At 47.3% G+C, this 26,324-nt stretch overlaps 1 protein-coding gene across 6 annotated transcripts in view; it reads left to right on the forward strand.

The window, feature by feature from the left end:
* cbfa2t3 (CBFA2/RUNX1 partner transcriptional co-repressor 3) overlaps positions 1-26,324 on the forward strand; it is a 58,022-nt gene that overhangs the window by 25,359 nt on the left and 6,339 nt on the right. For 2 of the 6 annotated variants that reach the window (XM_055921270.1, XM_055921276.1), the window contains exons 2-11: positions 2,463-2,618; positions 8,059-8,309; positions 8,534-8,623; positions 16,460-16,641; positions 18,653-18,930; positions 19,266-19,366; positions 20,850-21,084; positions 21,500-21,568; positions 22,327-22,380; positions 24,131-24,321. In XM_055921270.1, the coding sequence (XP_055777245.1) occupies positions 2,463-2,618; positions 8,059-8,309; positions 8,534-8,623; positions 16,460-16,641; positions 18,653-18,930; positions 19,266-19,366; positions 20,850-21,084; positions 21,500-21,568; positions 22,327-22,380; positions 24,131-24,321 (1,607 nt within the window). The remainder of the gene's footprint in view (positions 1-2,462; positions 2,619-8,058; positions 8,310-8,533; positions 8,624-16,459; positions 16,642-18,652; positions 18,931-19,265; positions 19,367-20,849; positions 21,085-21,499; positions 21,569-22,326; positions 22,381-24,130; positions 24,322-26,324) is intronic. The other 4 variants (XM_055921275.1, XM_055921272.1, XM_055921271.1 and 1 more) reach the window with 4 other exon arrangements.

Consider the following 26,324-nt stretch of genomic DNA (forward strand, 5'->3'; position numbering starts at 1 on the left):
TAATGTGTATGCATGACCCCTGCAAAATATATTAGAAAGAGTATTACATTTTATCCATATTATTTCAAAGAACAAACATTATTTTGAATGAAAAAGTATGTGATTATGTGTAAACGATGTATTTGAGATTGCAATCAATAGACCTTTTAATACATCAAAAAGATAACTGACATTTACAGCCTTCTCTCTGCAGCTTTGCTTAAGAAACTACAAGAGTTGTTGTGGTCGTAGTAGGAGGCAGAAAGAGTGCCAGTGTGAGGACTGGGCAGTGACAAGCCAGTGTGGGGACTGGGCAGTGACAAGCCAGTGTGGAGACTGGGCAGTGACAAGCCAGTGTGGGGACTGGGCAGTGACAAGCCAGTGTGGAGACTGGGCAGTGACAAGCCAGTGTGAGGACTGGGCAGTGACAAGCCAGTGTGGAGACTGGACAGTGACAAGCCAGTGTGGAGACTGGGCAGTGACAAGCCAGTGTGAGGACTGGGCAGTGACAAGCCAATGTGGGGACTGGGCAGTGACAAGCCAGTGTGGGGACTGGGCAGTGACAAGCCAGTGTGGGGACTGGACAGTGACAAGCCAGTGTGGAGACTGGGCAGTGGCAAGCCAGTGTGGAGACTGGACAGTGACAAGCCAGTGTGGAGACTGGACAGTGACAAGCCAGTGTGGAGACTGGACAGTGACAAGCCAGTGTGGAGACTGGGCAGTGACAAGCCAGTGTGGAGACTGGACAGTGACTAGCCAGTGTGGAGACTGGATAGTGACAAGCCAGTGTGGGGACTGGACAGTGACAAGCCAGTGTGGGGACTGGGCAGTGACAAGCCAGTGTGGGGACTGGGCAGTGACAAGCCATTCTGGGGACTGGGCAGTGACAAGCTCGTGTGTCCCTGTGTATGTGGGAGGCGGCAGGGCACGGCAGGGGAATAGCAGCCCTTGTCCTATCTCCTGGAAAAGGCGATGCCACCTGACCGCTCCAGGCCGTCCCGTCCCACCTGTCCCCAACCGGAGCAGCCCTACCTTGCCTTGTTTGGTCCCTGCTGGGGGCCTCGTTGCAGCCTCGTAGAAGTGTCTCTGTGATGGACAGCGGCAGATCCAGCTGCACTTGTCACTGACTGTCAAGCGCCTGTCCATATGGAGGACGAGAGGGGACAGGCGGGGAGTGTCAGTGGGACTGGAGCGGGGGGGTGGGGAGGGAGAGTGGCGGGGGGTCCCGTCAGCAGCAGCTGAGTGGACCAGCAGGTGTTACTTTATCCAAGAGCTGTAATATTTTGCGTGTCGTTCCAAGCCCCCATCTCTCTATCTCTGTCTCTCTACTGTAGTACGACATCGTTCACAGAGGCTACAGTCCAAACACTTAAAAGACACACCCTCGTCCACTTACCTTCGCCTTATGCCCTTGGGGGAATCCCTGTCGCCATCTTGGAGGGTGGTCCAAATTATTAGCCAAGCAAGGAAAGTTTGCAACGTAAACCCTCGTTTTCAGTCGGCTTTGTGAGTGTACAAATTATCCGGGGCCTGAAACTCCCCACAATTCAATTCGCAACGGTTGTACATCCGCTAAGAAAAGCTCAGTGAAAACTTAAAAACAACATCAACGGAGAAGTCAACATACAAGTGTAAGTAAAAACAAATGCAAATAGGTTAGAAATGTTGCTACTACGTGAAAAGTAAAATATGTTTTTGTTTGGGTATCTTTTGGAAATTGTAGAATAATAGATTTTCCTTCTTCAGAGGTTCCAGCTAGGCAGGCTAACGTTAGTTAGATAATTAATTGGCTAGCTATCATACAGTAGGTGTATATTAATAATTATGTATTTAATATAAGTAGACATGCACTCATAATTGAATGTAGTGCATATAAAGCACCCACAATCCACCGGTGGCTGAAAGCACAATCATCGCGGCATGAACGAGTGACGAATTTCTGGCCAAGGGTGGTCCGTTTAAAAATCATTCCTTCCTCCCTCGCCTCTTGCCCTGCAAGTGTATACTCGTCAGACGTCATGATACGTCATCAGAAGTGTCCACTAATTTGAGGGCTGAGGGGATAGGATGTGTCTTTTAAGTGTTTGGACCGCAGCCAGAGTCTCTGCAGGAGAAACAAGACCTCACAGCCAGGCCATCAATACATTCTCTCTCATAACATTGTGTGCATTCAATACATTGATTGTGTGCGTTCTGTACCTGGATGTCTGCGTCTGGGGGCAGATATACTGTTGGTGTCTGATGTGTCTTCTTGTTTGTCTCTTTGTAACCGTCTCTCTCTCTCTCTCTCTCTCTCTCTCTCTCTCTCTCTCTCTCTCTCTCTCTCTCTCTCTCTCTCTCTCTCTCTCTCTCTCTCTCTCTCTCTCTCTCTCTCTCTCTCTCTCTCTCTCTCTCTCTCTCTCTCTCTCTCTCTCTCTCTCTCTCTCTCTCCTCTCTCTCTCTCTCTCTATCTCTCTCTCTCTCTCTCTCTCTCTCTCTTGCAGGTAGCACAGAACAGAAGGTTGGAACGATGCCCGATTCACCTGCTGATGTCAAAACCCAGCCCAGGTTGACTCCGCCCACAATGCCACCTCCACCCCCGGCCGTCAGCCAGGCACCCAATCGCAACGCTTCATTCACACCCACCACCAGTAGGTCAAGTAAGGCATTTTTTAAAATTCATTATTTCTCTGTTTGCACTTTGCACCCAAATAGGCACTCTAAAATATGCTATCATGCTATCTTTCAATTTCAAAAATACTTCTATCATATTTTACCTAGCATAAACTACGATTCTGTATTGCTACCCTGTCTGTGTTTTCCCTTGAATGCCCGAATCCTCTTTCTAACTTTATAAAGAACCTTGTAAATTCCCTGAGGTGGTACTATGTATCTATCTTGAAGGTGTTTTGTGCAGCATCGGGCCGGGCAGGATGTGAACAGAATAGTGAGCTGGTAGGAGTGCTGCATCAGCTCTTCTCTGTCATTGGCACGGCTCTACCTCTGCGTCTGTTAGGCTGTTAGGCTGGGAACCTGCCTGGGCTGCAGGGGAAACAGGCTGCTACAGGCAGCTGCTGGGCTCCATAGGCCTGGCTGTGGGTTTCTGATGATAGCTTCAAAATGACCAAGACTTCAGTCACTTGTGTGTACAGGTAGAATTCCCGTTTGGAACAAGTGTCTTGGAGTGTGAGAATGGCTGTGGCATTGTCTCAGTGTTTGTGTGTCTGTGTGTCTGTGTGTGTGTGGGGGGGCTTGTTTACCGGCTGTAGTGATACAGGGGGCATTGTTGTGACACAGTGTAGCTCGCTCTCCCCTCTAAAACCAGAACACAAGTGGCAGGTCACATGGTTAGCCCACATGTGTGCCGACCGACCAGGCTCCAATGGACAGATTAGATTCGAGGGTAGAAATGAGAGGAACTGTGTACTGGAACATATATTCAAACACCATCTAACACACACTGTTGGCATACTGCCATATGCACTCCAACAAACTGGGGGAGAAGAGAAACGCCCTGCAGATTGAAATGTTTTCAAACATATTAGGGATGGGTGGTACTCAGATCGTCATACCATCCTTCTCTCATATCCGCCCTTCTCTCATACCGGGATATACGGTCATACCATCCTTCTCTCATATCCGCCCTTCTCTCATACCGGGATATACGGTCATACCATCCTACTCTCCTATCCGCCCTTCTCTCATACCGGGATATACGGTCATACCGTCCTTCGCTCATACTGGGATATACGGTCATACCGTCCTTCGCTCATACTGGGATATACGGTATTACTGGCTTAGTACACAAGGTGGTGCCAAAAAATGCCCCAAAAACCCATTGGGCATCTATTACCAGAATGCAAAAAAAAATTGCACAAGTCATATTGCATTTCGATCGAGGCTGCTAGCTAAATATGCTAAGGAGCGCAAAATGAAAATAAACTAATTGCAGAGACAGGCAATCCTGCTAAGAAATGTATACATATATAGGTAGGCACTACCAAATGTCATTTTTGGTGAGTTTGGACATTTACAAGTGAATGTGGACGAGAGACATTGTCCAAATGAACAAAGTTCCGGCGCATGCTTGTCATAAGGAAGAACAGTACTGGAAATCAAGATCGTGGAAGCTGTACAGATAACTCATCCAAAGAGTTTTGACTTCTCAAACATGGCAGAAAGCTAACACAGTATGATTCCCCATCACCGTATTAGTTTAGCCACTTACTTACATTAACTCGCAAGTTAAACTTAAGGGGTCCTGTAAATGCAGAATTCTGCGTTTTTCACGCAGGAAAGAAAGATAAAACGCTAAAGAAATATCTTGCTGCATTTTTTTAAACACAGACTCATTTCCTGCTTCAGTTGTACTTCTCCACTCAGATGAGAATTCACCATGGGCATTCAGCACTCTGACTGATTTCTAGCTACTTTTCTCCTGTGCTTTTCATGGTGTAGGCAGCTTACTTTTCTCTGGTAAAATGCAAGATTAACTTTCAACAAAACATTAGGAAATGTAGCTGGCTACATTCTTTCTATGATAAACATTAGAAATATGATGGCCAAGTACAGTTTTTGCAAAAAATTACGTATTTTTACATTGGAAGCTCATTTACTTGCGTAGCTAGCTGCCAGCCAAATAGCATTGCACTTCTGTTGTCATCTGATGAAAATAAAGCTATTTTCTCCAAAAATGTGTTATACTTAAGTATTTTCTGTGAAGGACCACTATAGTTGCACATCCCTGATTACTCTATTGAAGCAAAATAACACTGTTGGCTTTCAATATAAAACCCGACCACTGGACTCACCTGCTCCGCTTTCTCCCGTTGTGCTATTTCAAACAAACATGTGACTGGCTCCACTGTTCTGGGGAACTACGGTTAGCCTTATAATGTAAAATAATGTGACAGGTGAAATGAAGAATGTGCTCTGCTTTATCGCTTAACGTATTGCACAAGTTAACTAAAGGTATTTACTTAAAAAGTAGCTACAAATATTCAAATGTATTGAAAAGCCTCAAATAAATAGTTTCAACATTTCAAAATACCCTGGTATACGGTATATATGGTATACCGCCCACCAAGCTTAAATCATATCATATTAAACTCACTCACACATGCATACTTTAATATCTCAATAATTCAGCCACATACACCCAAGACCAAGAATAAACTAAACATAAAAACATCAGAATTATATGCAGTATACACCGTGTATAAACACTCCAAAACAACCCATATCAGAAATATCAGAGGAAACAGAATAGCATACTATATGATGAGATCCAAATGAGTGAATTGAATATTATTTCATTCTGATTGAGACATACATCTTTGTTGTGACAGTCACTGAAGACAAGGGATAGAGTGTAAGAATATCCCACCAATATTGGGTAATGTACCATTCAGTAGATGAAGCAGGGGAAAGGTGGAGCGTGGAACCGAGGGAGTAGTGGAGGGGTGTGGAGCAGGAGTGTGACAGCCAGGCAGGGTGGGGAGGCGGGGTGGGGGTGCACTGAACCTGAAAGCTGCAAATCTACTTTCAGCTGGTGGACATGTGCAAGGACTGATTTAGCAACACACCTGCTATTGGAATAAACTAACACAGGCCACAGGCCTATTTTTGGCACCTCTTTAACACGTTCCTCTTATAGTTGTGTCCTACTGAGTGAGTGGGTGAGTGAAAGTTAGAAACAGACTGGCGAAGGGGAGGAGGGGCACTGGGAGAGAGGGGGGAGGGTCAAACGGTCCCACTTGTGAGAGGCAGCTGAAGTTACTGCACACAGAGCCTTCACTCAAACTGGTATGAGCCGTGGCGGAGCAGGAGCAGCAGAGTACATGTTAGCACCCAAGTGTCTTTACCCAGCCTTAGTGTGTGCCCTGGTCCCAGCCTTAGTGTGTGCCCTGGCCCCAGCCTTAGTATGTGCCCTGGCCCCAGCCTTAGTGTGTGCCCTGGCCCCAGCCTTAGTGTGTGCCCTGGCCCCAGCCTTAGTGTGTGCCCTGGCCCCAGCCTTAGTATGTGCCCTGGCCCCAGCCTTAGTGTGTGCCCTGGCCCCAGCCTTAGTATGTGCCCTGGCCCCAGCCTTAGTATGTGCCCTGGCCCCAGCCTTAGTATGTGCCCTGGCCCCAGCCTTAGTATGTGCCCTGGCCCCAGCCTTGGTATGTGCACTAGCCCCAGCCTTAGTATGTGCCCTGGCCCCAGCCTTAGTATGTGCACTGGCCCCAGCCTTAGTATGTGCCCTGGCCCCAGCCTTAGTGTGTGCCCTGGCCCCAGCCTTAGTGTGTGCCCTGGCCCCAGCCTTAGTGTGTGCCCTGGCCCCAGCCTTAGTGTGTGCCCTGGCCCCAGCCTTAGTGTGTGCCCTGGCCCCAGCCTTAGTATGTGCACTGGCCCCAGCCTTAGTATGTGCCCTGGCCCCAGCCTTAGTGTGTGCCCTGGCCCCAGCCTTAGTGTGTGCCCTGGCCCCAGCCTTAGTATGTGCCCTGGCCCCAGCCTTAGTGTGTGCCCTGGCCCCAGCCTTAGTGTGTGCCCTGGCCCCAGCCTTAGTGTGTGCCCTGGCCCCAGCCTTAGTGTGTGCCCTGGCCCCAGCCTTAGTGTGTGCCCTGGCCCCAGCCTTAGTGTGTGCCCTGGCCCCAGCCTTAGTGTGTGCCCTGGCCCCAGCCTTAGTGTGTGCCCTGGCCCCAGCCTTAGTGTGTGCCCTGGCCCCAGCCTTAGTGTGTGCCCTGGCCCCAGCCTTAGTGTGTGCCCTGGCCCCAGCCTTAGTGTGTGCCCTGGCCCCAGCCTTAGTATGTGCCCTGGCCCCAGCCTTAGTATGTGCCCTGGCCCCAGCCTTAGTGTGTGCCCTGGCCCCAGCCTTAGTGTGTGCCCTGGCCCCAGCCTTAGTATGTGCCCTGGCCCCAGCCTTAGTATGTGCCCTGGCCCCAGCATTAGTGTGTGCCCTGGCCCCAGCCTTAGTATGTGCCCTGGCCCCAGCCTTAGTATGTGCCCTGGCCCCAGCCTTAGTGTGTGCCCTGGCCCCAGCCTTAGTGTGTGCCTTGGCCCCAGCCTTAGTGTGTGCCCTGGCCCCAGCCTTAGTGTGTGCCCTGGCCCCAGCCTTAGTATGTGCCCTGGCCCCAGCCTTAGTATGTGCCCTGGCCCCAGCCTTAGTGTGTTCCCTGGCCCCAGCCTTAGTGTGTGCCCTGGCCCCAGCCTTAGTATGTGCCCTGGCCCCAGCCTTAGTATGTGCCCTGGCCCCAGCATTAGTGTGTGCCCTGGCCCCAGCCTTAGTATGTGCCCTGGCCCCAGCCTTAGTATGTGCCCTGGCCCCAGCCTTAGTGTGTGCCCTGGCCCCAGCCTTAGTGTGTGCCATGGCCCCAGCCTTAGTGTGTTCCCTGGCCCCAGCCTTAGTGTGTTCGCTGGCCCCAGCCTTAGTGTGTGCCCTGGCCCCAGCCTTAGTGTGTGCCCTGGACCCAGCCTTAGTGTGTTCCCTGGCCCCAGCCTTAGTGTGTGCCCTGGCCCCAGCCTTAGTGTGTGCCCTGGCCCCAGCCTTAGTGTGTTCCCTGGCCCCAGCCTTAGTGTGTTCCCTGGCCCCAGCCTTAGTGTGTGCCCTGGCCCCAGCCTTAGTGTGTGCCCTGGCCCCAGCCTTAGTGTGTTCCCTGGCCCCAGCCTTAGTGTGTTCCCTGGCCCCAGCCTTAGTGTGTTCCCTGGCCCCAGCCTTAGTGTGTGCCCTGGCCCCAGCCTTAGTGTGTGCCCTGGCCCCAGCCTTAGTGTGTTCCCTGGCCCCAGCCTTAGTGTGTTCCCTGGCCCCAGCCTTAGTGTGTGCCCTGGCCCCAGCCTTAGTGTGTTCCCTGGCCCCAGCCTTAGTGTGTTCCCTGGCCCCAGCCTTAGTGTGTGCCCTGGCCCCAGCCTTAGTGTGTGCCCTGGTCCCAGCCTTAGTATGTTCCCTGGAGCGCTCCCCCTCAACCTTAAGGATGCATGTGCCTTCACCACCCTCCTCGACCCTGTCCTCCAGCGCCCTCACAACGCATGGCGCCCGGGGGGAGGAGGTAGAGGGACAGGAGGATGGAGGAGGACAACAGACTGGTACTGACGGAGGGCCTCTCTCCCTCTCTCTCCCTGCAGTGCTGAACGGGAGCAGTCACTCAAGTCACTCGCCCACGTCGCTCAACGGGGCGCCCTCTACACCCAACGGCTTCAGCAACGGCCCCGCCATGTCGTCCACTGCCTCCCTGTCCAATCAGCAGCTGCCGCCGGCCTGTGGCGCCCGCCAGCTCTGCAAGCTCAAGCGTTTCCTCACCACGCTGCAGCAGTTCGGCAACGACATCTCGCCCGAGATCGGAGAGCGGGTCCGCAGTCTGGTGCTGGGTCTGGTGGTAAGTCCTGCTCGCCTCTTCGCCTATTCCCTGTCCCTCTCCCCTTGTCTGTCTATCTCTGCCACTCATTCTCCTACTTCTCCTACTTTTCTTCACAGTACTTACTTAGTTGTGTCCAATATCTCTTTCTGTCTCTCCATGTCCAGCTCTGTCTGTCTCCTAGTTATACTGTGAAGCTTCTTCTCCAAGTGTTCCAATCTCTCCCTTCTTCTGTTTTTTGACAGAATTCCACCCTGACCATAGAAGAGTTCCACTCCAAACTCCAGGAGGCTACCAACTTCCCGCTGCGTCCCTTTGTCATTCCGTTCCTCAAGGTAAGCACATCAAAACACAACGTAGACACTCCCTCCCTGTTCCCAGAAGGCTGCCTAGGAATCCCCAGGTTATTTTCCAGTATATCCCTATGAGCAGCTTTTACTTCTGATATTAGCTAGCATATGGCGATGAAAGTAAGGGCTTTCGAGACAAAACCCACCCAAACAAACAAAGAATATTCTCCGGATGGCTGGCCAGTGTAGAAAGCGACCTGGTGTCTGTGCCTGAGCCGTGTGTGATTCCTCCATTACTGTGTGAGTGTAGAGCTGATTGAAGCTCGGTAGATAAAGAGAGTAGGACCCTGCCGATTTCCAACCCAGTCTGCTGCAGCCTGCCTGGCGCTGGGCTGATCTGCTGGTCCATATGGCCATCGTTTGCGATTCATTAAAACTGGCACACGAGTGTTTACCCTGAGTGGCGCGGCGTGGAGCAGAGGGAGGGAGGGAGGGAAGGAAGGAAGGAAGGAGGGGGGGTAAATAAGACTCCCTGACAGATGTTGCCGGCCCGGGGCGGCTAACACGCAGAGCTTTTCACTCTGGCTGATGTCTTTGGCCTGATCCTGTTACCTGCATTGTCAAACCCACAGTCACAGAGACGAGAGCAGAGAAAGAGAGAGACAAAGTCCATCCTTCCGAACAACTGTCATTATTCATAACACATTACTCTGCTGGGGTCCAGAAGTCAGAATGCCAGCTGTTCAATATATAACACATGTAACAAATGTGACAGTAGGGTATAGGGAACGTTTGCTACTGAGGCCTTAAGGGACAGTACTGACGGTTCTGATGGAGGGAGGGGCAGTCCTGCTGACACTGCGTGTGCGTGTCTGTGTGTGCGCGTGCCTGTGTCTGTCTGTGTCAGTGCTGAGTTCTGACCGTGCTGCTTGGTGGTGACTAGGGCCCACATTCCTGTCTGTCCCACACACTCTGTCTCTGTCCCTCCTGTTTATTCCCAGAGCAGAGGGACATATGGGGGACAACAAGGGGGCGGGCCAAGCTGGAGTCATGCCTGGTTATTAACTATAATTGCAGACATGGTGGTGGCTTGTACGGTTGTGGATGGAATGTATTCCACACACCACATACCAACACAAATGCATTCACATACATACAATACATTCACTACGGAGATCTTGGTTAGCTCAGTGAGGGAAAGAGTGTTGTGTAGATTAACAAGCAAACAGTATCTGCTTTATAGAAAGGTGTTAACTAGCAACCAGGCAGCATGTCCACAGTGTGCTAGATAGATAGATACTATAGATACGATAGATAAATACTATAGATAGATACTATAGATAGGCACTATAGATACTATAGATAGATACAATAGATAGATACTATAGATAGATACTATATATAGATAGATAGATACTATAGATACTATAGCTAGATAGATACTATAGCTAGATAGATACTATAGATAGATAGATAGATAGATAGATAGATAGATAGATAGATAGATAGATAGATAGATAGATAGATAGATACTATAGATAGGTACTATAGATACTATAGATAGATAGATACTATAGATAGATACTATATATATATTATAGATAGGTAGGTAGGTAGGTAGGTAGGTAGGTAGGTAGGTAGGTAGGTGTTTAGGTAGGTAGGTAGGTAGGTAGGTAGGTGTTTAGGTAGGTGTTTAGGTAGGTAGGTAGGTAGGTAGGTAGGTAGGTAGGTAGGTAGGTAGGTAGGTAGGTGTTTAGGTAGGTGTTTAGGTAGATGTTTAGGTAGGTAGGTAGGTAGGTAGGTAGGTAGGTAGGTAGGTAGATACTATAGTAGGTAGATAGATAGATACTATAGATAGATACTATAGATACAAAATATATTATAGATAGATAGATAGATAGATAGATAGATACTATAGATAGATAGATACTATAGATACATATTATAGATAGATAGATACTATAGATACATATTATAGATAGATAGATACTATAGATAGATAGATACTATAGATATATACTATATATGTGCTACCTATATCCCCCTACTAGAATCCCCATACTTTAATGAAGACAGCTTCTCCATCCTGGAGGGGGAAATCAATAATTTCCAGGCCCAGGGACATGTATTAGTCTGTAGCGACCTAAATGCCAGAACTGGACAAGAACCTGACACCCTCAGCACACAGGGGGACAAACACCTGCCTGCAGGTGACAGCATTCCCTCCCCCATATGCCCCCCTAGGCACAACTATGACAACTTAATCAACAAAAACGGGTCACAACTCCTGCAGCTCTGTCGCACGCTGGGTATGTACATAGTCAATGGTAGGCTTCGAGGGGACTCCTATGGTAGGTACACCTATAGCTCATCTCTTGGCAGTAGCACTGTAGACTACTTTATCACTGACCTCAACGCAGAGTCTCTCAGAGCGTTCACAGTCAGCCCACTGACACCCCTATCAGACCACAGCAAAATCACAGTCTACTTGAACAGAGCAATACTCAATCATGAGGCATCAAAGCCAAAGGAACTGAGTAACATTAAGAAATGCTATAGATGGAAGGAATGCAGTTTGGAAACCTACCAAAAAACAATTAGGCAACAACAAATTCAATCCCTTTTAGACAATTTCCTGTGTAAAACGTTCCACTGCAATAGTGAAGGTGTAAACTTGGCAGTAGAAAATCTTAACAGTATATTTGACCTCTCAGCTTCCCTATCAAATCTAAAAAATCTCAAATAGCAAACCAAAGAAAATGAACAACAATGACAAATGGTTTGATGAAGAATGCAAAAATCTAAGAAAGAAATTGAGAAACCTGTCCAACCAAAACATAGAGACCCGGAAAACCTGAGTCTACGCCTTCACTATGGTGAATCACTAAAACAATACAGAAATACACTACGGAAAAAGAAGGAACAGCACGTCAGAAATCAGCTCAATGTAATTGAAGAATCCATAGACTCTAACCAATTCTGGAAAACACTAAACAAACAACAACACGAAGAATTATCTATCCAAAATGGAGATGTATGGGTAAACCACTTCTCCAATCTTTTTGGCTCTATAACAAAGAATAAAGAGCAAAAACATATACATGATCAAATACAAATCCTAGAATCAACTATTAAAGACTACCAGAACCCACTGGATTCTCCAATTACCTTGAATGAGTTACAGGACAAAATAAAAACCTTCCAACCCAAAAAGACCTGTGGTGTTGATGGTATCCTTAATGAAATGATCAAATATACAGACAACAAATTCCAATTGGCTATACTAAAACTCTTTAACATTGTCCTTAGCTCTGGCATCTTCCCCAATATTTGGAACCAAGGACTGATCACCCCAATCCACAAAAGTGGAGACAAATTTGACCCCAATAACTACCGTGGAATATGCGTCAACAGTAACCTTGGGAAAATACTCAGCATTATCATTAACAGCAGACTCGTACATTTCCTCAATGAAAACAATGTACTGAGCAAATGTCAAATTGGCTTTTTACCAAATTACCGTACAACAGACCATGTATTCACCCTACATACCCTAATTGACAACCAAACAAACCAAAACAAAGGCAAAGTCTTCTCATGCTTTGTTGATTTCAAAAAAGCCTTCGACTTAATTCGGCATGAGGGTCTGCTTTTCAAATTGATGGAAAGTGGTGTTGGGGGTAAAACATACGACATTATAAAATCCATGTACACAAACAACAAGTGTACGGTTAAAATTGGCAAAAAAACACACATTTCTTCACACAGGGTCGTGGGGTGAGACAGGGATGCAGCTTAAGCCCCACCTTCTTCAACATATATATCAACGAATTGGTGCGGGCACTAGAACAGTCTGCATCACCCGGCCTCACCCTACTAGAATCCAAAGTCAAATGTCTACTGTTTGCTGATGATCTGGTGCTTCTGTCACCAACCAAGGAGGGCCTACAGCAGCACCTAGATCTTCTGCACAGATTCTGTCAGACCTGGGCCCTGACAGTAAATCTCAGTAAGACCAAAATAATGGTGTTCCGAAAAAGGTCCAGTCGCCAGGACCAGAAATTCCATCTAGACACTGTTGCGCTAGAGCACACAAAAAAACTATACATACCTCGGCCTAAACATCAGCGCCACAGGTAACTTCCACAAAGCTGTGAACGATCTGAGAGACAAGGCAAGAAGGGCATTCTATGCCATCAAAAGGAACATAAATTTCAATATACCAATTAGGATCTGGCTAAAAAATACTTGAATCAGTCATAGAGCCCATCGCCCTTTATGGTTGTGAGGTCTGGGGTCCGCTCACCAACCAAGACTTCACAAAATGGGACAAACACCAAATTGAGACTCTGCATGAAGAATTCTGCAAAAATATCCTCCGTGTACAACGTAGAACACCAAATAATGCATGCAGAGCAGAATTAGGCCGATACCCACTAATTATCAAAATCCAGAAAAGAGCCGTTAAATTCTACAACCACCTAAAAGGAAGCGATTCCCAAACCTTCCATAACAAAGCCATCACCTACAGAGAGATGAACCTGGAGAAGAGTCCCCTAAGCAAGCTGGTCATAGGGCTCTGTTCACAAACACAAACACACCCCACAGAGCCCCAGGACAACAGCACAATTAGACCCAACCAAATCACGAGAAAACAAAAAGATAATTACTTGACACATTGGAAAGAATTCACAAAAAAACAGAGCAAACTAGAATGCTATTTGGCCCTAAACAGAGAGTACACAGTGGCAGAATACCTGACCACTGTGACTGACCCAAACTTAAGGAAAGCTTTGACTATGTACAGACTCAGTGAGCATAGCCTTGCTATTGAGAAAGGCCGCCGTAGGCAGACATGGCTCTCAAGAGAAGACAGGCTATGTGCTCACTGCCCACAAAATGAGGTGGAAACTGAGCTGCACTTCCTAACCTCTTGCCCAATGTATGACCATATTAGAGAGACATATTTCCCTCAGATCACACAGATCCACAAAGAATTCGAAAACAAATCCAATTTTGATAAACTCCCATATCTACTGGGTGAAATTCCACAGTGTGCCATCACAGCAGCAAGATTTGTGACCTGTTGCCACAAGAAAAGGGCAACCAGTGAAGAACAAACACCATTGTAAATACAACCCATATTTATGCTTATTTATTTTCCCTTGTGTACTTTAACCATTTGTACATTGTTACAACACTGTATTTATATAATATGACATTTTTAATGTCTTTATTGTTTTGAAACTTCTGTATGTGTAATGTTTACTGTTAATTTTTATTATTTCACTTTTGTATAATATCTACCTCACTTGATTTGGCAATGTTAACACATGTTTCCCATGCCAATAAAGCCCCTTGAATTGAATTGAATTGAATTGATAGATACTATAGATAGATACTATAGATACAATAGATAGATACTATAGATAAATACTAAAGATAGATACTATAGATACTATAGATATATACTATAGATAGATACTATAGATACTATAGATAGATAGATAGATAGATAGATAGATAGATAGATAGATAGATAGATAGATAGATACTATAGATACTATAGATACAATAGATAGATACTATAGATAGTTACTATAGATACAATAGATAAATACTATAGATATATACTATAGATACAATAGATATATACTATAGATAGTTACTATAGACACAATAGATAGATACTGTAGATACAATAGATAGATACTATAGATACAATAGATAAATACTATAGATATATACTATAGATAGTTACTATAGATACTATAGATAGATACTATAGATACTATAGATAGATACGATAGATAGATAGATACTTTAGATACTATAGATAGATAGATAGATAGATAGATAGATAGATAGATAGATACTGTAGATAGATAGATAGATACTGTAGATAGATCGATAGTTACTGTAGATAGATAGATAGATAGATAGATAGATAGATAGATAGATAGATAGATAGATAGATAGATAGATAGATGGATGGATGGATGGATGGATAGATAGATAGATAGATAGATAGATAGATACTATAGTTACTATAGGTAGATACTATAGTTACTATAGATAGATACTATAGTTACTATAGATAGATAGTTAGATAGATAGATAGATCAATCAATCAATCACGTTTATTTTATATAGCCCTTCGTACATCAGCTAATATCTCGAAGTGCTGTACAGAAACCCAGCCTAAAACCCCAAACAGCAAGCAATGCAGGTGTAGAAGCACGGTGGCTAGGAAAAACTCCCTAGAAAGGCCAAAACCTAGGAAGAAACCTAGAGAGGAACCAGGCTATGAGGGGTGGCCAGTCCTCTTCTGGCTGTGCCGGGTGGAGATTATAACAGAACTATGCCAAGATGTTCAAAATGTTCATAAGTGACAAGCATGGTCAAATAATAATCAGGAATAATTTTCAGTTGGCTTTTCATAGCCGGTCATTAAGAGTTGAAAACAGCAGGTCTGGGACAGGTGGCGCTTCCATAACCGCAGGCAGAACAGTTGAAACTGGAATAGCAGCAAGGCCAGGTGGACTGGGGACAGCAAGGAGTCATCATGCCCGGTTTGCCGTGACGTATGGTCCTAGGGCTCAGGTTCTCAGAGAGAGAGAAAGAAAGAGAGAACGAGAGAATTAGAGAGAGCATACTTAAATTCACACAGGACACTGGATAAGACAGGAGAAGTACTCCAGGTATAACCAACTGACCCTAGCCCCCCGACACATAAACTACTGCAGCATAAATACTGGAGGCTGAGACAGGAGGGGTCAGGAGACACTGTGGCCCCATCCGAAGATACCCCCGGACAGGGCCAAACAGGAAGGATATAACCCCACCCACTTTGCCAAAGCACAGCCCCCGCACCACTAGAGGGATATCCTCAACCACCAACTTACAATCCTGAGACAAGGCCGAGTATAGCCCACAAAGGTCTCCACCACAGCACAAACCAAGGGGGGGCGCCAACCCAGACAGGAAGATCACGTCAGTAACTCAACCCACTCAAGTGACGCACCCCTCCTAGGGACGGCATGAAAGATAGATAGATAGATAGATAGATAGATAGATAGATAGATAGTTACTGTAGATAGATAGATAGATAGATAGATAGATAGATAGATAGATAGATAGATAGATAGATAGATAGATAGATAGATAGATAGGCCAGTGTCTGGTGGGCGCTAGCTGTCTCATTAGTGGAGATTATTATTATTGTTGTGAGAGTGGCGTGGCGTGCCTTTAGCAGCATCCAGAGGATGGCTCAGGGCCTGGTGTCAATAGGACAGTTTTCCAGCCCGCCTGCTGTGCCATGAGGTTACACATCTGTGACATGGCAGCCAGCACTGTGCTTTGTCAAAGTGACGGCCTGACTGAGCTCTCTGACAGCACCCACTTACCCCTCCTCTCTCCCCTCTCCTCCCCCTGAGAGAGTCAGACGCTGGGGAGGAATGTGTGGTGGTGAGTCTGTGTTATCTCACTGTCTCATCCTCTCTCTCTCTTTCTCTCTCAATCTCTCTCTCTCTCTCTCTCTCACTTGCTCTCTAAATGTCTCACTTTCGCAATCTCTCACTTTCTCTCACAATCTCTCTCTCTCTCTCTCAATCTCTCTCTCTTTGTCTTTCCCTCCCACATGCTCTAACTCTAACAATTTTATTTTGATGCCCTGTCTCTCCTCTCTCTCTCTCTCTCTCTCTCTCTCTCTCTCTCTCTCTCTCTCTCTCTCTCTCTCTCTCTCTCTCTCTCTCTCTCTCTCTCCTCGCTCTCTCTCATCTTCCACCTCCCACCTTGACACTCCTTCTCCTCTCGCCCTTTTCCACTTACCATATCTTCTCCTTCCTTCTCCTCCTCCCCCCCTTCCCTCTCCTCTACCAGGCGAACCTGCCCCTGCTTCAGAGGGAGCTCCTCCACTGTGCACGGATGGCCAAGCAGACTCCCGCCCAGTATCTGGCTCAGCATGAGCAGCTGCTGCTGGACGCCAACGCCAGCTCGCCCCTGGACTCCTCTGAGATCATGATGGAGATCAACGAGCATGGCAAGAGGAGGACCCCCGACAGGTACTGACTGACCACCACACACACATACACTCAAAATACACACCCACACACACTCAGAATACACACACTATGCAAACACGTCACATACCACAGCTGGAAAACAACTTATCACTCCTCTCCCTCCATCTTACAGCAGAAACACAACTGAAAAAAACACACACAGGCTTACACACACAAATAATTGAATTATTTCTGGGTATTTGGAAATACCAAGCCACAAGGGGGAGGTTATAAATCCTCTGTGCGGGAGGCGGAAGTCTGGGCAGCCCTGATGCCAGGCGGGCAGGGAGGGCGATGCAGGCTGTGCCAGCTGTCTGTGAGGGGAGGAGGAGGATAAGTCCAAATGCTGTGGACGTCACGCTATAACACAGCAGCAGCAGTGGCTCTGTGTCAGCGGCCCCAGTACAGTATGAGGAGATGTCCTCAGTCCAACCCACAGACAATGCCCTCACTGTCCTATACACTTCCCTGCCCTACCCACAGCAGCTTGCTGCCATATCCGCCCCCCACACTGGGCCGTATGGAGGGGGGTGTGGGGGGGAGACACATCTGGAATTTAAGACAGACAAAACCACAGCACTACTCTCCTCCTCCCCCATCTCGCTCTCCGCCCCTCCCTTTATCTCTGGCTGCCTCTCCTCTCTTCTCCTCTCCTGTCCTCTCCTTCAGTCAGCTAGTCAGTCAATGTGTCTTCTTGAAGCTGCCCATATGTCAGGGATGTGTCAAGATCCTGCTGAACCCCTGCTTGAACTGATCCTGGCGGGGAGGGAGGGAGGGGGAAAGGGAGGGGAGAGAGAGACAGGGTGGAGGAACGGGCAATCCCTCTGTAATCTGCACACCTCCGCCTCCCAACCCCTGGCTTACAGTGTCACGGCGGGCTGGGCCAGCTGTTGCTTTGATTTGTGAGATATCGGTGGCGGGCTAGAGCACTGACAGAGTGGCACAGCGGTCTAAGGCACTGCATCTCAGTGCAAGAGGCGTCACTACGGACCCTGGTTCGAATCCAGGCTGTATCACATCAGGCCGTGATTGGGAGTCCCACAGGGCGGCGCGCAATTGACCCAGTGTCGTCCAGGTTTGGCTGGGGTAGGCCGTCATTGTAAAAGGAATTTGTTCTTAACTGACTTGCCTAGTTAAAGAAAGGTGAAATATAAAAAAATACAAATAAAAAAGACATCCCCCCTCAAGTCTCACCCCATGACCCAGAGCTTGCCAGAAGTGGAGAGGGGATTGGGGGTGGAGTGTGGGAGGGGCTACATCACGTAAACAAAGAGGGGACAAATACCCATACACACACACACACACACACACACACAGACTGAGTAATATACACACATGCACTCATAAACAAAAACACACTCGCATCCACATGGCGCTGAAATTCCTTTCATTTGCCTTTGATCCCTGGGATGATAGAGAGCGATTTACCTCCGAATGCCTGGCTGTTTCACCAAGCTAAACAGATTAATATCAACACCGGCGTTTAAACTGTCCAGATGGCTCCCAAAACAGGACCGTCACTGAACATCTGCCAAACACAGACTACTACGGCCCCGTAGGTCTGTGGGAGAGGCTACACTTGCAATTTAAGAGAGTGAGTTGAGGGATATTAGGATTAAGAGTTTGGATCCCAGCTCGAGACACTGAATATACAGAGTGTATTTTTTACATATGGCGTACAGCTGTGCACACACTCTGGAGTAGATTCTGTCTGAAGTGAACAGTGAGCTTCTCAGTAGGGGGGATTCCTGAAACACCATCAGATTTACTGCTCATGTCTTCTAGTAACAACAACAGGTTAGCAGCCCAGTAAATCTAGAATGTCTTAAGTTTACAGGTACATTTTGAATATAGCAAATCTCATTCCTGTTCCTCAGTGGCATATTAAAACAATCATTTTCCTCATATTCTATGAGATGTTAACAATTATAAAGTGAGTGAAAGTGTCTGATTTGGTGGTGACACGTACAACGGGAATGTAACCCTGTTGATCTGTGCTCTCTTCCTTCAGGACCAAAGACTCAGAGAGAGACGGGCACCACCCGGAGCACCTGGCCAAGCGGCCCTGCACCATCAGCCCCAGCCAGCGCTTCAGTCCCAGCACTGGCCTGCCAGCCCACCCGCCCCCCAACGGCCTGCCCACGCACCCCCCCAACGGCCTGTCTCACCCCAACCCCCCTGCCCCCCAACACTACCGGCTGGAGGACATGGCCCTGGCCCACCACTACCGAGACGCCTACCGCCACACAGCAGAGCACCGCGAGGCTCGGGACAGGCACCGGCAGACAGGTGAGAGAGGGAGGGAATGAGAGAGGGGCGAGGGAGGGAGAGAGAGAGAGAGAGGGCCTCATGGCATCTCTAAAGAACAATGAGAGGTTGTCACAGTTTAGTGTTAAATCCCCAAGGTAGTGCATCTATAAAAAGCCTATAGTGACACATGTTTGGATATGTCCCCCTAGGAATCCATATGCGTCTTCCCTCGGTTAGAGCCGTAATGGCTCACACTGTATAAGGAAGTGTTAGAGCCCTAATGTCCTGTATGTGGAGGAGACTGGAGCCTGAATGGCTCATATATGGTGATGGTGCTTAAGTGCTGAACGCAGGACTGTGTGTTTGTGTTGCAGCCGTGCATGGAGCACGCCAGGAGGAAGTGATCGATCACCGCCTGACAGATCGGGAGTGGGCCGAGGAGTGGAAGCACCTCGATAATGTACGTGTTGCTGGGGTAGGGCTCCCCGGTTTTATCCTAATATCTCCCTAATATCTCCCATCCAACAGAGAAGTGTGGAGTAGAAATCTTTCAACCTCTCAGTGCTGTAGATGATATGAAAGGAGGTGGGACGGTTGGGAGACAGGGTGCTGCTGACAGGTTTAAGAACCGAAACCTCAGCGGAGTTTGCATTTGATGGACAGCTGACCTTAGGGGGTCTGTAGAGGCTTGTGTCCATGTCAGGAATGGACAGCCGAGGCCTCTCTGGCCAGCGTACAAAGACTGGAGCAAGCACTCTGAGCTCCCCTTACCTTTACCAAGGCTGGAACACTCACTCATACACACACGCATGCACGCCACGCACGCGCACACACACACACTCACGCACACACACACACTCAGGCACTAAAAAGGGCCACAGATGGAGCGAGGGACCAAGTAGAGGACAGCTCCAGCTGGGGAGAGCAGCTGAGACAAGGGCTGCAGTCATGGAGCGAACCGGCCTGTGCTGGGCCTCTGCCAAATTAGAAACACTACTGAAATAAATATAGATAACAGAGAGAGGGAGAGAGAGAGAGAGAGAGAGAGAAGGAGGCGGAGAAAGAGAGAGAGAAGCAGGCGGAGAAAGAGAGAGAGAGATATAGAAAGAGAGAATATGGAAGGAAGGGGGTGAACGTAAAAAGCATTTTGCAGACCGGGGGTTGAAGGAGGCATAGGACAAAGGCAGAGAGAGAAACAATGTTGAGAGAGAGAACGAGAGTTAGTGAAGAAAAATATAAAGCGGAAGGCAAGGGGAGGAGGTGTGGGTAAAAGGCTTTAGCAGACAGGGGCTTGGAGGGAGCACAGGGGTGGAATGAATTGGTTAGGCCTTTTCCATCAGTAGCACAGCTGTTACAGCCATTTTTACTTCACTGCTCTGTATAACCACTCAACCTCATTCACACACACACACACACACACACACACACACACACACACACACACACACACACACACACACACACACACACACACACACACACACACACACACACACACACACACAGACACACACACACACACACACATACTCAGCACCGCTGGCTCTCGCTGCTAAAACGGGGACAGGGTCACACACTCAGTGCTCCTGAGAAAGTTTTGTTGCACCTAAACAGCAAAAAACGATTCTAGAGAGACTGGATTGCTCCCAAAAAATCACTCAAATTACCATCAATGAAAATGTTCTCATACAATTTCACATCTTGATAAAGGTTAGGCCTGATTGTGTTTTTTCATAGGCTAATTTCAGAATGTGCACTATACAGTACTTCCGATTAAAACTGCGACCCTGATTTAACGGTGGACTTTTAGGTGCAGAGGCTCTGCCACTCTTTAGCACCACCGAGAGCAGCTGCCTGTTGTCAGAGTCTGAACTGTAGGAGAGTAAATCAGAGAGTAGAGCGGCGCTCTGATCATGTCTCCCCCTCCCTCCCTCCTTCCCTCCTCCTCCCCCCTGCAGCTGCTCAACTGCATCATGGACATGGTGGAGAAGACGCGGCGGTCTCTCACGGTGCTGCGGCGTTGCCAGGAAGCCGACCGCGAGGAGATGAACCACTGGATCCGACGCTACAGCGACGTGGAAGATATGAAAAAAGGTGGGAGCAACGGCCAGCCACGCCCTCCTCCTCTACCTCTACCTCCTCACAACTCCTCCTCCAACACTCCTAACAACGTCGAGACACAGCAGCCCATAGGTACTTCCACTGCTGCAGACACCTGCACCACCAGGCATCCAGCATGCAGGCTGTCACTCCACACTGTCACTCAGTCACTCACTCTGGGTGTTCTGTCTGCTCTGAGGAAAGAGGACAGCATGCTGGCATTGCATGGCCACAGAGACATTGGGCTGGGGGATGAAATTAAATGTTACAAAGCAAAATGAAGCTCAAGTTTGAGTGTGTTCATGTGGTTGGGACGCAGGGGGCTGAATCCTAACTAGAGATCTATGCATGTAGCTTGGATTTATGGGTAAACCATGCACTGACGTTAGTGGGAAATCTGTGCAAAAATATTGAGTTATTTTCAGTTAGGATTTGGCTCATAAAGTGTGTGTGTGTGTGTGGAGAGCGTGGTAGACTGACTGATGTTCTGGTCTGGATTGTGTTTCAGAGATTCATAGGGACTTCCTGCACAGACCTGCGTCTGGCTACCTACCTGAGGAGATCTGGAGGAAGGCTGGTGAGTAACCACACGTCCGTCCTGACTGAACTGTCTCTGTCCCAGTCCCGTCACCCTCACCGCAACCGCCACTGCAGATAGCCCTGAAGAGGGCCCTGCCTCTCCTGTTGCCATAGTTACATAAGGACAGGGATGGGATTGGAGGGCCTGTGACTGTCATGTGTGTCATTAGGGCTAAGTACTTTCCACCTTTAACCGCGATGAACGGTGACTGCAGTTCAGCTGCAGTGAAAATGCACTAACCAACCTGGCGCAGTCCAGAGCAGCGCATGCAGCAGAGGTGGGGCCTGCAGCTTAACTGGGTCCTGCTGGAGAGAGGGAGGAGGAGGAGGAAGATTTCCTCTGCTTAGGAGTAGTAAAGCTTAGTTCATATAATACTGCTTTTCAATGTGACAGCTTTTAACTCATTGTTTTAAGTATAGTTGAACCAGTCAAATCAATTGCGTCCTAGTAACTGTTGGCAATCTGGGACCAAGCCCCTTAGTCAGACTAATGACTGTCACCATCATACGCAGAGCAGTCTGATTCCGTTATATGTTGCAGGGGGGGCTCGAGTGTTGCAGTGCCTGGGCCTTATATAGCAAGCATATCCCAAGAGGAGTCAGTTATGACACAGCCTTGGTCCCACTGAGTACCAACACAATTATGATGCAGTCCTCTTCAAATACTGTGGGGAAAGATGCTGCTGTCTGCGAGATAATGTGCTGCATTTTCACCGGCAGAAGAACTATTTTAATTTACAGTTGTTTTTCATACAGGTGCTACAAGTATCCCACTCTCCCCAGCACTGAAGCAACTCCAAAACAAGCAGGGTGAGTATGACAGCTCCCATCCCCCCTTGTGTGTGTGTGTGTGTGTGTGTGTGTGTGTGTGCGTGCGTGCGTGCGTGCGTGCGTGCGTGCGTGCGTGCGTGCGTGCGTGCGTGCGAGACCCCTCCAATGGTATTCACTACTGCACCACCTCTGTCCTATTACCACTGCTCCCTCAGCAAACAGCATAACTGCAGTCCATCTCTTTAATTAGAAAAAAGACACGTATTCTCTGGTGTCGGTAGGGTTGAGAGACTATGCCGCCTTTGAAAAGCAAGATCTGAAGTGTGAAAAAGAAACACCTGCCGGATCCCTCCGGAATGAAAACGTTAATATTGCTGCCCCTCCGTGTTTTGCATTAAGTGCTAATTGTCCTAGCATCTGCTCTGCAGGCTCCTTGATAAGAATTAATTACATTCGTAAACTAATCGTAGTGATGCATGCATTAAGCCTGATAATTGAGCAGCGGAGGACTGTACCGATAGTTAGGAAAAGGCATGCACCTTTAAGAAGGGAGAAAAATGTAGAAATGAAATGGTGGATGAAGGTAGAGACGGGCAGGGTGAAAAAAGCAAGAGAAGAAGACGTGTGCGGGAGGTGTTGAGAGGATAAACGGAATACAAACTACTTCTCTAGTTTCTGAGCAGAGGAGACAGACTCGCACACACAAAGACACACACACACACACATCCTCATATTCAGCACATACACACGGGACTAGCCGCCCAGCCCCCCAGCCCTAGCTCAGCACAGCAGCCCCAGACAGCTGGACCAGAGAGGGAGCAGAAGGAGAAATATGACAGTTATTTATGGCTCCTCTCCTTTACACCAACTGACTGGAAGAATCAGGGAGGGAGAATAGACCACGGTATGGCTCTCACCTACACTCTGCCCAGAGGAGGCTCACCTGACTATGTCTGTGTGTAGAAGGGAGGGGAATCTAGTAATACAACTTCCCCTCGTTTTGGTTGTACAAGATTTTTACTTATCCCATATACTGTGCCAGTTGACAGTTTGATATGATATTTTTCATGGCCATAAAATATCCATTTGGTGATTGAACATGAGGATTTAATTAGTTGTATTATGTGGGGCAGCTGTTTTCTCTCTGCAGAATTCTGAAAGGGCTAAAACCAAATGAATCTCTGATGTTGTATTTTATTCTCCTTGTAACATGAAGAAAATAAATGAGAGGGATTGTGATTCCTTCCTAGCCGGATAACCACTGTCTTCTAATGAGAACCAGCCTTAGCTTCTATTTTGCACTCGTGTCTGTAAAGGAGTTCACACACCTGACTTTTCTAAAAACACTGCCTATTCACTCACATGAGTTGGCATTTGTAGAACAAAGGCCGGAGGATAGGACCTCTACCACAGTTAACCGCCTGTTAGCAAAGTTATGCATCAATGGTACGGAAGCCATTTTCCCTCCTCAGTTCTTACGTCTGTTTCTTTGTTCATTCACTCAGATTTCTTTTCATCAAAAGCAGAGAGTCACAGAATACTGGGTTAACAGGCAAGTTTACGAACAAAGTTTGGAGACATCTGCTGTTGTCAGCGCTGGAAATGATTGTTACCAGACGTCTTTTAATTCATTATTAACAGGCTTCTTTTTCCCGACAGAATGCTTTAAATCTTGGATGATGTGCATCTGTTTGCCGAGATAAAACAAATGGAGCGCTTAGAGTGCCTCAATAAAGGATGACAGAGTAGGAGCGGTCATGGGGACTGACGCCTCTCTCTCTCTCCACAGAGGAGGCAGTGAACGAGGTGAAGAGGCAGGCCATGTCGGAGCTACAGAAGGCTGTGTCGGACGCCGAGAGGAAGGCCCATGAGATGATCTCCGCTGAGAGGTCCAAGATGGAGAGGGCGCTGGCCGAGGCCAGGAAACAGGCCTCTGAGGATGCACTGACCGTCATCAACCAGCAGGAGGACTCCAGCGAAGTGAGCATCACAGCCTTATCGCCCACACACAAACACACACACACACACCCATGCCCCCACACTATCCTAAACTCTTAAGTTTTCCACACACTTAATAACATGCGTAGAGCTACATGCGCACAACGTGCACTATTTTGGTAACATGATACCTCACCAAGGTTTTCTTCTCATTTGTTGTGAAAGCAAAAGAAGAGTGTTTTGTCTTGTCTTGTCTTGCTAGCATGTTGTATAAACACTGCAAGCTAGCTAGCCTTTTGGCAAAGATTTTTTTATAACTAAACCAAGATAGACCACAGCCTATCATTTCAAATGAGACAAATGAGTCATAGTGGGCAGAGCCAAGCACGAGCTAGCGAGATCCTATTGGCGTGTTCTAGCATACATGTGCATATTTCCGTTATGAAACGCCTTCTCATGTGCAATAACTCAATTCGCCTTTGCACTCCTTCTAAACAACGCAATTATTTTAAACTTTGGCAAAGGGTAAAGTCTACAAAACGTAGTCCACTCTGTTCGTAACATTTTCTAGTTTTGGGAAAATAAAAACTGTATTGAGATCAAATGTTTCATCAATGAGAAAATGTGCAGAATGTCTGCCAAAATCAATCTCGTTCCATCTTCTCCCACTGCTGGCCACTGAGCTTCCTCTCAATACCATATTTGGTAGTGAGTGGAAACGCCAAGTGAATGCTTCACATTTATATATCCGGTGAAATATCTGTCTCATTGTTCTATTTGTGCTTTTAGCTTCCCACATCACAATGTGAAATAATCAGATTTATAATTCATTAATAAGCCCTGGCAAATATTCTTATACTTGCCTCTGTAACCTACAAAATTATCCCAATTTGATATACCGCTTCAATGTATTCACACCCATATCAGCTAAAAATAGAATGTCATCATGTTTTGGTCGCAGAGAAAAAGCTGATATCTTTCAGCTGTTTATAACAATAGCCTGGAATCAATAGTTGTTACTTCTAAACACAATACATTTTTGTGGGGGGGTTGTTCTAATAAGGCTATAATGTCGTTTGGTTTATTTGAACAGTCGCTGAGATTATACTAATTTATCAATGCTACTTTGATGCATAGCCTATAGATCAAATCAAGGAACCAAGCAAGTTTCATTGCCTACTGCCCCCATGGCTACGCAAGGAATGATACAGCGTGTTACAATTTTCAAGTGGTACGACAGTACGCAGAATGTCGGGAGGCACTACAAGGAGCCACCCCTTTTGTGATGAAAAACGACATTGCGACATTCCACTACGCCCCGTAGGGTCTGTCTCCGTAGAGTATAAATAGCCCTTATGGAAAGAAAGATGCTATCTAGAACCCTTAAAGGGTTCTACATGGAACCAAAAAGGGTTCTACCTGGAACCAACAACAGATATCCTATGGGGACAGCCGAAGAACCCTTTTTGGAACCCTTTTTTCTAAGAGTGTAACCCATGCCCCACACCCTGTGCCCTCTAACATACCACAGCACAGCAGCAGGCATAAAGAGAGATACACTCCTCACCCTACTGTCAGTAAACACAGGCCCACACTGCTGCACTGCATCACAAAGCACACTCACAATCAATCGTGTCACCTCAACCCACCAACCACCCGTTTTACATAACAAACTGTCACACAGCTAACCCACTTATTTTAGACCTCACAGTACCACTTCTTTAAAATAGACATGTTACACACACCTTCTCTTCACATGACTTACTGTCACACACACTTCATAACATGCCCCCCACCCCCCCACCACCACCAACATTTGCATCTCAGTAACAGCTCATTCACCAGTTCTATACAAGCCAGAGTCCTAAATACAATGTGTGTGTGTTCGAGCTACACAGACAGGTTCTGCACAGAGCAACAGATTTTCACAGTGCCTGGAGCAGTGTTTAACCTATCAGCTCTCTATCAAAATCCCATATTCTGCACAGAATGTGTATATCTTAAACAAGACACTGTCTGGTTGTGGTGTTAATGTGAGCCACAGC

This window comes from Salvelinus fontinalis, chromosome 4, assembly GCF_029448725.1.
Source record: "Salvelinus fontinalis isolate EN_2023a chromosome 4, ASM2944872v1, whole genome shotgun sequence".
NCBI classification, from domain to species: Eukaryota; Metazoa; Chordata; class Actinopteri; order Salmoniformes; family Salmonidae; genus Salvelinus; species Salvelinus fontinalis.